We start from the raw sequence: 14160 nt of genomic DNA on the forward strand, positions 1-14160 counted from the left end.
AGTCTGCAGGGGGCGGCGTTGCACCAGCAGCTCTTGTGAGCTGCTGGTGCAATGCTGAATATGGCGAGCGTATTGCTCGCCGTATTCAGCAAGGTCTGGCGGACCTGATCCGCACTGTCGGATCAGGTCCGCCAGACCTTGATAACTAGAGGCCAAAGTCACCTAAATAGCCATTTAAAACAGCATACATGTTAACCTTAAAAACTACTGAACTCCCCAAAAATATGATCCTTGGGTTCTGTTTGCCTATTGCCTCGAATGTTTTTCATTGCCCTCAAAATATATAATCCTACAAATTACACCCAAATTAACTCTGGTTAATTAAATTAGCTAGCATGCCTGCAGCCAATCCAGAACCAGTTCAGAAGTAATAAATGGGTGAGGGCAACAATAAGACAATATTTAAAAGTATTTTTTTAAAGGATGAAAATGCAATGCAAGAAAAGTGCAGAGCAAATAAAGTGCCACGTGCAGAGTGAGAAGACAGGTAGTTCACATAAAGTGCAGAGCAAATAAAGTGCCACGTGCAGAGTGAGAAGACAGGTAGTTCACATAAAGTGCAGAGCAAATAAAGTGCCACGTGCAGAGTGAGAAGACAGGTAGTTCACATAGGATAAAAGAGAGGAAGTGCATGCAGCACAGAGGTAAACATCTAGACTGGGATGCATTCAGTGGAAATGTACAAGTGAATAATACAGCCTCTAGATATTTTACTGCTAAAGAAAAAAAGTAAAACATTTGTGCCTGTAATGAGACAAACTTGGTAGCTTGTGACTACAGTGCAATTTGGAAAGCAACCACTAGGAATAATCACCATTCCTAATTTAATTTTTAAACAAAAATGCCAAACAGAATAAAAATACTGAAACAGCTGTATAAAAACTATACAACATTATTTTCTAGCCCTAGGGGAATTAAAGAAAGAAAAAAAAAAGTTATTTTTTAGGTTTTAGGTTATGTGTGAATTTAGGTTGAGTTTACTGTGCTTACATAACCTACACTGGTCATGAAATTATTACAAATGAAAAATGATTAACTAATATCATTTTAATGCAAAATTAAAACGGAATGGATTTTGCAAAGCAGTATTAGTGCTCCATTCTACTTGTACCCTGGCATATTATTTTTTTACCACATACTGTATATATAATCTTTTTTTTAGTGAAGCAAAGCATTATAAATGAATAGACTAGCCATTATAACGTATGTGATTTTGTAGCTTTAATTTAGAAGTTATTTGTTTAATTGAAAATAAAAAAATTGCTTAAATTGCAATATGCTAAATTTAAATGCAATAATCTTATGTCTATTAACTTGTAATATAAGTGCAAACATTAAAGGGACAATGAAGTAAAAATTAAACTTATATTGACTGTATAGAGCAGGCCATTATAAAAAAATTTACGATTTCCTTATATTATCAATTTTGCTTAGTTCTCTTGGCATTCTTTGTTGAAGAGTAATCCTAGGTGAATTAATGAGTGAGAACGTATCTTAAGCCATCTGACAGTAGTGCTTGCAAAATTGTTTATAGAGATGTGTAGTATACTGTTGCCATAGACTGCTATAAAGACGTGCACGGTCCTAAGCTCCTATCAGCCTAAACAGGTTTAGTCTTCATCAAAGGATACCAAAAGAACAAAACTAATTTGACAATAGAAGTAAATTTGAATGTTGTTTTAAATTGCATTTTCTGTCTGAATCATGAAAGTTCGATTTTCACTTTACTGTCCCTTTTAATCCTGTGTGTAACCCTGCTTTCTGCCATAGTCCTTTCTTTTCTATATCAAAGAAATAATGATAATACCGTACCTTGCCACTTTGGGATCTTGTCCAAGAAGAAGCAAAATGCTTTTGGTGTTAACAAATAATGCCCAACATGGGAAGCAAGCAAGAAAGAGGATGAGTATAGCGCGTTGTATAATAACACCAATGAGTTTCAGGTTTTTTCCTCCATAAATCTGAAATGAAATATAATTATAAGCTACATTTGTTTTGTTATTATTCTAGAGTTACACCACATGTTGTAACACTACTTTTAATAGTTCTACTTTTTTTTTTTTTTTTTTTTTTATTAAGAATCAATATTTAATAACAACACATTAGGATAAGTATAACAATACAAACATTAAAAGAAAAAATCCAGCATACAATATTAATTTAGTATACATAAGTCCCAGAAGATCTGTCTGATAAAATTAAAGCTTACATTTACCTTTTTCCAACTGTGTCCAAAGGATTAAAGAACTGTATTTTCTCATTTGGAGACAGGAAGAAGAAAAGAAAAAAAAATCCCCTCTCTCCCACTCTCTCAAAAAATGATTAATCAAATTAGATGATGGATTTAATTATATGGCCTCTATTTATCAAAGTCTGGTGGACCTGATACAACAGTGCGGATCAGGTAGCCAGACCTCGCTGAATACGGAGAGCAATACACTCTCCGTATTCAGCATTGCACCAGCAGCTCACAAAAGCTGCTGGTGCAACGCCGCCCCCCTGCAGAATTGCGGCCAATCAACCCGATCGTACTCTGCATCTCTATTTCTAATGTCTTTATATAGGGTTGCCATTTTTTAAGAAAACCTCTCAATCTATTTGAACTATCCAATTTAGTATCACGATTGCTCTATAAATAACTGTCATATTATTTAATTGTTTAATTGAGGAATCATGGGAGGATTCCTAACTGTCCATAAATCAAGTATACACTTGCGAGCCAACAGAATAATTAGAGGGAGAAGTGTTTTGCATTTATCAATATTTATCCCATTAAAGTAAGCAAATTTGAGGGATATCCAAGGTAATATCAATGTTAAAACAGTGTTTAATCCAATATTGGACCTTTCCCCAAAAATATTTAATCCTTGGGCAAGTATAAACATTATAAATATACTTTGCATTCTCCCAGTGGCATTTGACACGCACATTGCTACAATCAGGTCTCCACTTAGATAACCTACTCCATTTACCCACCAACCCATCCAATACTTCTAAATCTATCTTTTGTGATTAAGGATTTTTTAAAATCCAGACATAGAAAAAGAACCCATAACAAAGGCTGGATAAAAACCGAGGTATCCAAAAAGGAGGAGTCCTTCCCACGTTAAACTCATAATATAATGTCGTACCTGAAGGTATGCATAGATATGAGAATGTGGAATATTAAACCGAGCTTGTAAATCTTGGAATAAATATATCCCTCTATTAAAAGTGTCCAAAAGATCCTCTGTTACCCTCAGTCCTCTAATCTTCCATAACTGGAAGGGGCTAGTATCCATACCAGCTGGAGAATAAATATTTCCTAATAGTGGGATAAACCTGGGAGAAAGGTATGTACGCTTTAAAAATGTATGGGCTAAACACCAAGATAGAAGATCATCCCTATGTAAAATATGTGTAAGAATGTTCGTAGGTAAATCCTTAATAGAGACATAGGGCAGAAATTAAAGTTCCCACTTACCCAAAAATACCCCTCGAATGCTTCTTCATGAAAATGACCCGTACCTAATTGCCAATCCAGGACATTGCGTAGCAACATTGCCCAATTATATCACTTAAAATTGGGAAGACCAAGGCCTCCACTTAAATAGGGGGACGTGCAGTTTCTTAAAGGCTATTCTCGGCGTTTTCCCTTTCCAAAGGAAAATCCACGTTGTGTTGTTTAAACATTTTAAGTCCCTTCTAGTAAGAAGAAAGGGAAGCATTAAAAGAGGGTATAATAATTTGGGCAGGATGAACATTTTAACAAGGTCAATCCTGCCAGCTAAAGAGAGAGGAAGATGCTGCCAACCTTCCAAGAGTGCAGATACTTCTATACATTGTTTAGTGATGTTTAAATTATATATTAAGCTAGGATTATTAGACAAATACCCAAGTTAGAGGATGGTTAACTTCTTTAAATAGATAGCTATGTATACTATTATTGAATTTATGAAGCCAGAGGATCTCCGATTTGGCCATATTCACCTTATAGCCTGATATAACTCCAAAGTTTGTAATCAGTTGTAGTATTTTATGAATATATAAGGAGGAGTGTTCCACAAATAGCGCATATAAAGCAAGGTGTAATATCGACCCTTTAATATTTATTCCAGGGAAAGAGAGGCGTAGTTTTATTGCTAAGGGTTCCAAAACTAAATTAAATAGAAGTGGCGACATTGGGCAACCCTGCCTAGTTCCTCTATATACAGGTACCCCTGGGGAAAAAACACCATTAATCAAAATGTGAGCCATTGGTATATGAAAAATATTACAAATAAAATATAGAAATGAGCCGTTAAAGCCAAAACGCCTAAGAGTCTCAAACAAATTATTCCATTCAACCCTATCAAAGGCCTTAGACTTGCCATTTGCTAATGTAGAAATAGTTTTTTCAATTTCCTCCCAAGTAATCGGCGCATTTAAACATTTTATCTGCTCTTGTGTAATTTGGGGAAGCACTAAGTTCTTCCAAATATTATGTGATGGTGCCATTGAAGTAGATGTTTGGCTGTATAAATCAGTAAAATAATTTGTGAAAGCTGTTGCAATAGCAGCTGGCGTCCTGTCTATAGTACCACAAAATCTAATAGCTGCTACATGTTTGCAAGAGGATTGCATCTTGACTAAAGAGGCAAGTAGCTCACCCAACCTATTCCCAAATCTATAATAGTGACTATTAGTTTTTAGCAATGAGTGCGATGCTTGATGTGCAAAATAAACATCCTGTTATTCTTTGCTTGTCAAATAAGCCTCTCGTGTCAAAGTTGTGGGTGTTGCACAATAGGAATGATAAGCCACAGTTAATTTTTCCTGCAACTGTTGAAGTTTCTGTCAAGTTTTCCTATGTAACTTAGCATTGTATGCTATTAAATTACCGGAGAGTACTGCTTTAGCAATGTCCCAAAATAGTTCAGGACTATCTAAAGGTCTCTCATTATCCATTAAGTAGTCATTGCATGAATGTATTAGATGCTTCTTTCTGAACTTTCTGAAGAGTATAAATAATACTGAACTTTCTGAAGAGTATAAATAATACTGAACTTTCTGAAGAGTATAAATAATACAGAAAATGCAAGGTATTTCTATTACTACAAGGGGGACCATCTGAAAAAAAAAAACAGTTCTATTGGTGCATGATCTGAAATCATCACATCATAGATTTTATCCTTAATAACCCTAGGAATGAGAATTAGAAATAGGTCTATTCTAGAGAGAATAGGAGCCGCTCTGGAGGCACAGGTATAATCCCTACCATCTGGATTGCGTAGTCTCCAGATATCCACTAGTTGAAGAGTATCTTTCAATTTTTAAGAAATGTTCCCCTCAAACTTTCTGTGTTTGCTGATTGATGTTCTCAACCTTGAACATCCCGAGGATTGGAATCTGTCACATACGGGGTCTGAAGCTAAATTAAAATCCCCTCCTAGTATTAGATCCATACCCTGAAATGGGGCCAGCACCTGAATTAAACCCGCCCAAAACTCAGTAGCCTTTTCATTAGGGACATAGATATTGCAGAGCACCCAAACCCTACCTCATATGCTGACCTGTAATATCAAAAATCTACCTTCAGGGTCCTTGACAGACTTGACCACATCAACTGTATACCGTTTGCCAAAAAGTATTGCAATTCCCATCTTTGCATCTTAAAACTCCCCACATTCCATGATACAAATTTAAGCGGCATTGTAATTTCTAAAAAGGGTAATATAGTACAGTGTTTTTCAACCAGTGTGCCGTGGCACACTAGTGTGCCATGAGAGATTCTCAGGTGTGCCGCGGCAGACTGACAACAGTGTGACATATTTTTTAAACTTTTCTTGTTTTTTACTCCCAGTGCAGGGGTAGTTAGGAGGCATGGCATAACAGCACAATACATACAGTATGTTTGTCTGTGTGTATGTGTATATATATATATCCTGTATTAGGCTACAATGTGTGATTTTTAAAAAATTTTGGGATGGTGGTGTGCCACAGGATTTTTAATGTAAAAAAGTGTGCCACGGCAAAAAAAAGGTTAAAAATCACTGATATAGTAGATAACCAGATTGAAGTGAGGAAACAAAAGAGATGGTAGGGAGGAGAGGAGAGAGAGAGAGAAAAAAAAACACACACTCTTAAACACATGAATTAAACCTTCTATAAATAAACACATGTGTTCCAGTGTACTATCTCCTCTAAAAGGGAGGATGCACTGCAAGAATCAGCCATCCAAGTAGCTAATACAATACCATTCTTTTGTTGCACCTCAAAATATGCAATTCTCAGTGTTCCATAAACCATGAACTGCACATATGCAAAAAATAACAAAAACACATTCTGTGAGAGAATCATTATGATGCATAAGTTTACTTCAAAGCATTATTTTATGTGAACAATTAAAATATAATAAATACATTATATTATATAACATAAAACTTGAGTTATAAGTGATAACCATCAAAGTGACCAATACCATTTAAAACCTGGGGAGGGAGAAAAAAAGGCCTTAAACATCCTTTTTGTAACATATCAGATTTTACATTCCAAAGCACCTTAAATATAAGCCTAGACATAAGATCTTTTTAAAGTAAACAATCCAAATAAAGAATGTATAAAAAGGAGTATAGTTTAATCAGTAATCTGTAATACTTGCCCCTCTAAAATTATAAGTAGATAGGCAATAGCCAAAACATCTGTTAACACTGGAAGCTTAATTATATGTGAAGGTTCACAGACTTTCTTATACATTTTATTCCTTCCTTTGGAATACAGATTACACTTCTATACTTGGAGAGACCAGAGGAGAGGAATTGTAAGCAAGACCACCGGATTGATGTAGAGGCCGCACGTGATCATACACATGTGAGAGTACATGGAATTGATTCCCAGCAGTGACTGAAGATGCCATAGTAACACAGAGGGAAGACGCTTCTCCCGAAAATCTAGCATTGTGTGGTAAGAATCATCGGCAATCACTCTGGATGGAGCCCCACACCTAGAAGGTCTGATAAGATTCCCCGGGTAAGCCCTGCTGGTATACATTTAAAGAATATTCAAAGGCATACCTGTATTCCGTAAGTGCTAGACTCTGACCACTGGCTTTACTTTCCTTGGAACTTTATTATAACAAAAAGATTCTGTGCCCAACAGTATCGATTCATGTAATAGAGATGCCTTTATTGGATTTGTGCTTTATCGGACTTTTGTGCCAAAATGTCACAATTTACTCTGCAAATAGAGATGCAGTTGTTGGGCTTGTTTTATAGATAACAGACGTCTTTTTTTGTATTTAATTGTGGACACATATTATTTTTTGTGTGCTTATGCTTAATGTTTATGTCTATATGCTTATACAAATGAAAGAAAAAGGTTAACCAACGCTCAGTGAATAAAAGAAAAAACTTTATTACAAAAAAACGTTAAATATAGGACAGCAAGCAACCTATACAAAATTACCGAAGGGAGCGCAGCAAAAGGGCTTACGCATTTCAGCAAAATGCCATAGTCATAGCCTGTGTAATGCTATCACCCCATAGTTTAAAAACCCTAAGAGGTAAAATGATTGGTTAATCATGTGGCGCCTCCCCTCACTAGCACCTATGCGTATGTGTTGCCAATAACCTGCAATGTTAAGGACCTATTCTGTATTAATGTCATGTCAGAACTAAATATATATATAAATCAGTACAAGGAACACAAAAATGTATAACTTCCAGTTCCATATAGGAATAAGGTTTATGACAATAGGACATTGAATTCCCGGGCCTGTCTAGGTCCCTGTGAGATACTACCTGTAACATATATCTGTAGTATTGGATGTCTGACATAAATGAAATTTATACTAGATGTACTGTGTCCATATGAATGTATACAGAGATTACTGATGCATGTGAGGAAACAAAAAAGGGGGGAGCTAACCCTCAAGAAAAATTATATACCTGACCAGAATTGTTTTAATCTATTCAATACATAGCACACAGTGATTTAACAGATAGATAATTAGCATAATGTTCACTGCATAACTGTTTGGAAGGACAGAGTATATCTAGTCTAGAAATTATAATATATAGGGGCCTTGGAGTGGCCTAGGATTACCATTACGGAGATGAAACAGGATGGCTCAAAGAAATGTACTAAACTATTCCCAATAGTTAATTAGATCATATCTGGAATTGAGGCCCTCTGGGTGTCTAGTCCTGAGCCTAAACATCCAGTAGGCCTCTCGTTTTGCCAGACGTTTTTCCAAATCTCCCCCTCACTTAGAAAGTTTTACTTTTTCTATGGCACACCATCTCAGTGTGTGTACTTCTCCATGATGATTATCCACAAAGTGGCATACCAATGGAAATGTGTATTTCTCTTGTATAATTGTAGATAAATGTTCCCTAATGTGTGATTTTATGTCCCTTGAGGTAAGTCCTATGTATTGAACCCCAAATTTTTGACATCTTAACAAATAAATAACCTCAGAGAACATACAATTCATGCATGGTTTTATCCTGAATTCCTCACCCGTTATATGTGAGGTGAAAGTTTTATTTTTTTCAAGAAATTTACATGCCCTACACTTTCTGTGTCCACAATTGTACATGGCTGTACTACTCATCCAAGTGGAAACCCTTGTATTTTCTGTTTTTATTAGGGTAGGAGAGAGCAGGGACCCCAATGTAGGACATTTCTTGGAACTTCATCTAATTCCATTCTTGACCAGTTCTGTTAATTTGTCATCTGCTGCCAGAATGTGAAAATGTTTCCGTATTATTTTTGAAATCTGAGGGAACTGGACACTATAGCTGGTGATAAAATTGACTCCCTTAAAGGGTTCAAGTTTAACTTTTCTGTCCCCCAAAAGGGATGATCTTTGTATTTTGTCCACCTTGTTTCTTGCAATATTGATGGTTTTTTGGGTATCCCCTCTCCCTCAGCCTATGTTCCAATTCCTTTGCTTTGCGGCAGTAGTCTCCATACTCAGAACAGTTACGTTTTAAACGTATAAACTCTCCTTTCGCCACTGCACTGCAGTGTGATTAGGATGGCAACCTCTGCCGTGAAGCAAGGAGTTTCCCGAAATTGGTTTTCTGTATATCTTGGTTAGAAACTTACCCTCTTTGGAGCCAGTTAGGGTGAGATCAAGATAGTTGATTCTCTCACCATATAACTCAAATGTAAACCTGAGGCCAACATCCTTGTTGTTAAGCATATTTACAAAGGTCTCAACTTCAGATTTTCTACCCTTCCATATAAAGAGGAGGTCTTCAATAAACCTTCCGTACATGTCAATATCTTTCTTATAGATGTCTCTATCTCCAAATATGTGGAAAAACTCCCACCAACCTAAAAATAGGTTGGCGTACGAGGGGGCAAATTTAGCCCCCATCGCTGTTCCACACCTTTGGAGATAGAAAACTTCCTGGAATTGGAAGAAATTATGGGTAAGGAGAAATGTACGGCTAGATCACGAGTCTTGCGTTAGCCTTAAAAAGCAGCGTTGAGAGGTCCCAACGCTGCTTTTTAACGCCCGCTGGTATTACGAGTCCTGCAGGTACAGGTGTACCTCTCACTTTTCTTCCACGACTCGAGGCTACCGCAAATCCCCTTACGTCAATTGCGTATCCTATCTTTTTAATGAGATTTGCCTAACACCGGTATTACGAGTCTTGGAAGAAGTGAGCGGTACAGCCTCTCCTGTCAAGACTCCTACCGCATTTGAAAGTCAGTAGTTAAGAGTTTTATGGGCTAACGCCAGAACATAAAGCTCTTAACTAAAGTGTTAAAAAGTACACTAACACCCATAAACTACCTATTAACCCCTAATCTGAGCCCCCCCCCCACATCGCAAACACTAAAATACATATTTTTAACCAATAATCTGCCACCTACATTATACCTAAGAACCCCTAATCTGCTGCCCTTAACATCGCCGACACCTAGATTATATTTATTAACCCCTAATCTGCCATCCCTAACATCGCCGTCACCTACCTACAATTATTAACCCCTAATCTGCCGACCGGACATCGCCACCACTTTAATAAATGTATTAACCCCTAAACCGCCGCACACACCTCGCAAACACTAGTTAAATTTTATTAACCCCTAATCTGCCATCCCTAACATCGCCGACACCTACCTACATTTATTAACCCCTAATCTGCCCCCCCAACGTCACTGCAACTATATTAAATGTATTAACCCCTAATCTTCTGACCCCAACATCGCCGCTACTATAATAAATTTATTAACCCCTAAACCTAAGTCTAACCCCCCTAACTTAAATATAATTTAAATTAAACTAAATAAATTTAACATAATTAAATAAATTAATCCTATTTAAAACTAAATACTTACCTATAAAATAAACCCTAATATAGCTACAATATAACTAATAGTTACATTATAGCTAATTTAGAATTTATTTTTATTTTACAGGCAACTTTTTATTTTTTTTAACTAGGTACAATAGTTATTAAATAGTTTTTAACTATTTAATAACTACCTAGCTAAAATAAATACAAATTTACCTGTAAAATAAACCCTAACCTAAGTTACAACTACACCTAACACTTCTCTATAATTAAATTAATTACCTAAACTACCTACAATTAATTACAATTAAATTAAATAAACTAAATTATGAAAAAAACAAACACTAAATTACAGAAAATAAAAAAATTACAAGAATTTTAAACTAATTACACCTAATCTAATCCCCCTAATAAAATAAAAAAGCCCCCCAAAATAAAAAAAATTCCCTACCCTATACTAAATTACAAATAGCCCTTAAAAGAGCCTTTTGCGGGGCATTGCCCTAAAAGTAATCAGCTCTTTTACCTGTAAAAAAAAATACAATACCACCCAACATTACAACCCACCACCCACACACCCCTACTCTAAAACCCACCCAATCCCCCCTTAAAAAACCTAACACTAACTCCCTGAAGATCACCCTACCTTGAGCCGTCTTCATCCAGCTGGGCACAAGTGGTCCTCCATACGGCAGAAGTCTTCATCCAATCGGGGGAGAAGAGATCCTCCAGACAGCAGAAATCTTCATCCAGGTGGCATCTTCTATCTTTATCCTTCCGGACCGGAGCGGGTCCATCTTCAATAAAGCTGATGTAGAGCATCCTCTTCAAACGAAGTCCTAAAGAAGAATGAAGGTTCCTTTAAATGACGTCATCCAAGATGGCGTCCCTTGAATTCCGATTGGCTGATAGAATCCTATCAGCCAATTGGAATTAAGGTAGGAAAAATCCTATTGACTGATGCTATCAGCCAATCGGATTTAAGTTCAATCCGATTGGCTGATTCAATCAGCCAATAGGATTGACCTTGCATTCTATTGGCTGATTGGCCAGCTCAGCCCCATTGTTTCCTATGGGGAAATTGTGCATGAGCACGTTTTGCCAGCTTACCGCTGACTTAAGCAGCGCTGGTATTGAGGTGAGATGTGGAGCTAAATTTTGCTCAACGCTCACTTTTCTGAGGCAAACGCCAGCTTGCAGAAAACTCATAATACCAGCGTTGGCTTAAGTGAGCGGTAAGAAAAAGGCTCATTAGCACCGCACAGCCTTCTTACCAACAAAACTCGTGATCTAGCCGTTAGTTATTTCCACTAGAAAATCCTGAAACTCATACGTGTACTCTGAATCGTTCTTTAAATAGAACATTATTGCTTTGATGCCTTCCTTGTGAGGAATAGATGAGTACAGTGATACAGCATCAACTGTTACCCAACAAAAAGTGTCTTCCCACTTCTGGGATTCAATCATATTTAACACTAGTGATGTCTCGAATTGTTCGCCAGCGAATAGTTCCCGGCAAACATAGCTTGTTCGCCTTCACAACGGCGGGCGAACACATGCAATGTTCGATCCGCCCCCTATTCGTCATCATTGAGTAAACTTTGACCCTGTATCTCACAGTCTGCAGACACATTCCAGCCAATCAGCAGCAGACCCTCCCTCCCAGACCCTCCCAGCTCCTGGACAGCAGCCAGTTTAGATTAATTCGGAAGCTGCTTTCTTAGTGAGAGGAGGGACAGTGTAGCTGCTGCTGATTTAATAGGGAAATTGATAGCTAGGCTAGTGTATTCAGTGTCCAATACAGTCATGAAGGACTCATCTGGTCTCTACTGTAAGGACAGCACCCCAAAAAGCCATTTTTAGGGCTAGAATATCAGTCTGTTTTTTTGTTTTTTTTCCCTGTGTAATCTAATTGCATTTGCCTGCCTGCCAGCGTGTGTGTCAGGCTCACAGCGTATACAGTGCATACTTGCCCAGTGCCACCACTCATATCTGTTGTAACAGTAGTGTAAATTTAATAAAAAAAAAACTTTTTTGACTGTGAAACATCAGTCTGCTAGTGTAATCTAATTGCAGTTGCCTGCATGCCAGCGTGTGTGCCAGGCCCATTTGCCCAGTGCCACCACTCATATCTGGTGTAACAGTAGAGTAAATAAAAAAAACTACTTTTTTGACTGTGAAACATCAGTCTTCTAGTGTAATCTAATTGCAGTTGCCTGCCTGCCAGCGTGTGTGCCAGGCTCACTTGCCCAGTGCCACCACTCATATCTGTTGTAATAGTAGTGTAAATTTAAAAAAAATAACTTTTTTGACTGTGAAACATCAGTCTGCTAGTGTAATCTAATTGCAGTTGCCTGCCTGCCAGCGTGTGCCAGGCCCACTTGCCCAGTGCCACCACTCATATCTGGTGTAACAGTAGTGTAAATAAAAAAAAAAAAACATTTTTGACTGTGAAACATCAGTCTTCTTGTGTAATCTAATTGCAGTTGCCTGCCTGCCAGCGTGTATGCCAGGCTCACTTGCCCAGTGCCACCACTCATATCTGTTGTAACAGTAGTGTAAATTTAAAAAAAAAAACTTTTTTGACTGTGAAACATCAGTCTGCTAGTGTAATCTAATTGCAGTTGCCTGCCTGCCAGCGTGTGTGCCAGGCCCACTTGCCCAGTGCCACCACTCATATCTGTTGTAACAGTAGTGTAAATTTTTAAAAAAAAACTTTTTTGACTGTGAAACATCAGTCTGCTAGTGTAATCTAATTGCAGTTGCCTGCCTGCCAGTGTTTGTCCCAGGACGACTTGCCCAGTGCCACCACTCATATCTGGTGTAACAGTAGTGTAAATAAAAAAAACAACTTTTTTGACTGTGAAACATCAGTCTTCTTGTGTAATCTAATTGCAGTTGCCTGCCTGCCCGTGTGTATGCCAATCTCACTTGCCCAGTGCCACCACTTATTTCTGTTGTAACAGTAGTGTAAATTTAAAAAAAAAAAAAACTTTTTTGACTGTGAAACATCAGTCTGCTAGTGTAATCTAATTGCAGTTGCCTGCCTGCCAGCGTGTGTGCCAGGCCCACTTGCCCAGTGCCACCACTCATATCTGGTGTAACAGTAGTGTAAATTTAAAAAAACCAAAACATTTTTGACTGTGAAACATCAGTTTGCTAGTGTAATCTAATTGCAGTTGCCTGCCTGCCAGCGTGTGTGCCAGGCTCACAGCGTATACTGTGCCCACTTGCCCAGTGCCACCACTCATATCTGGTGTAACAGTAGTGTAAATATAAAAAAAAAACTTTTTTGACTGTGAAACATCAGTCTGCTTGTGTAACCTAGTTGCAGTTGCCCGCCTGACAGCTTGTGCGCAAGGCTAACAGCGTATACTGTGCCCACTTGCCCAGTGCCACCACTCATATCTGTTGTAACAGTAGTGTAAATTTAAAAAAATAGTAACTTTTTTGATTGTGAAACATCAGTCTGCTAGTGTAATCTAATTGCAGTGGCCTGCCTGCCAGTGTGTGTGCCAGGACCACTTGCCCAGTGCCACCACTCATATCTGGTGTAACAGTAGTGTAAATAAAAAAAACTACTTTTTTGACTTTGAAACATCAGTCTGCTAGTGTAATCTAATTGCAGTTGCCTGCCTGCCTGCCAGCGTGTGTGCCAGGCTCACTTGCCCAGTGCCACCACTCATATCTGTTGTAATAGTAGTGTAAATTTAAAAAAAATAACTTTTTTGACTGTGAAACATCAGTCTGCTAGTGTAATCTAATTGCAGTTGCCTGCCTGCCAGCATGTGCCAGGCCCACTTGCCCAGTGCCACCACTCATATCTGGTGTAACAGTAGTGTAAATTTAAAAAAAAAAACTTTTTTGACTGTGAAACATCAGTCTGCTA

General features: G+C 37.8%; 1 protein-coding gene across 3 annotated transcripts in view; it reads right to left on the reverse strand.

Annotated features, from left to right (window-relative positions):
- The window catches only part of LOC128653833 (multidrug and toxin extrusion protein 1-like), a 363968-nt gene that overhangs the window by 169771 nt on the left and 180037 nt on the right, over nucleotides 1–14160 (reverse strand). For all 3 annotated transcript variants that reach the window (XM_053707365.1, XM_053707364.1, XM_053707368.1), the window contains one exon: nucleotides 1813–1961. In XM_053707365.1, coding sequence (XP_053563340.1) covers nucleotides 1813–1961 — 149 coding nt within the window. The remainder of the gene's footprint in view (nucleotides 1–1812; nucleotides 1962–14160) is intronic.

The sequence above is a fragment of the Bombina bombina genome, chromosome 3 (genome assembly GCF_027579735.1).
Source record: "Bombina bombina isolate aBomBom1 chromosome 3, aBomBom1.pri, whole genome shotgun sequence".
NCBI classification, from domain to species: domain Eukaryota; kingdom Metazoa; phylum Chordata; class Amphibia; order Anura; family Bombinatoridae; genus Bombina; species Bombina bombina.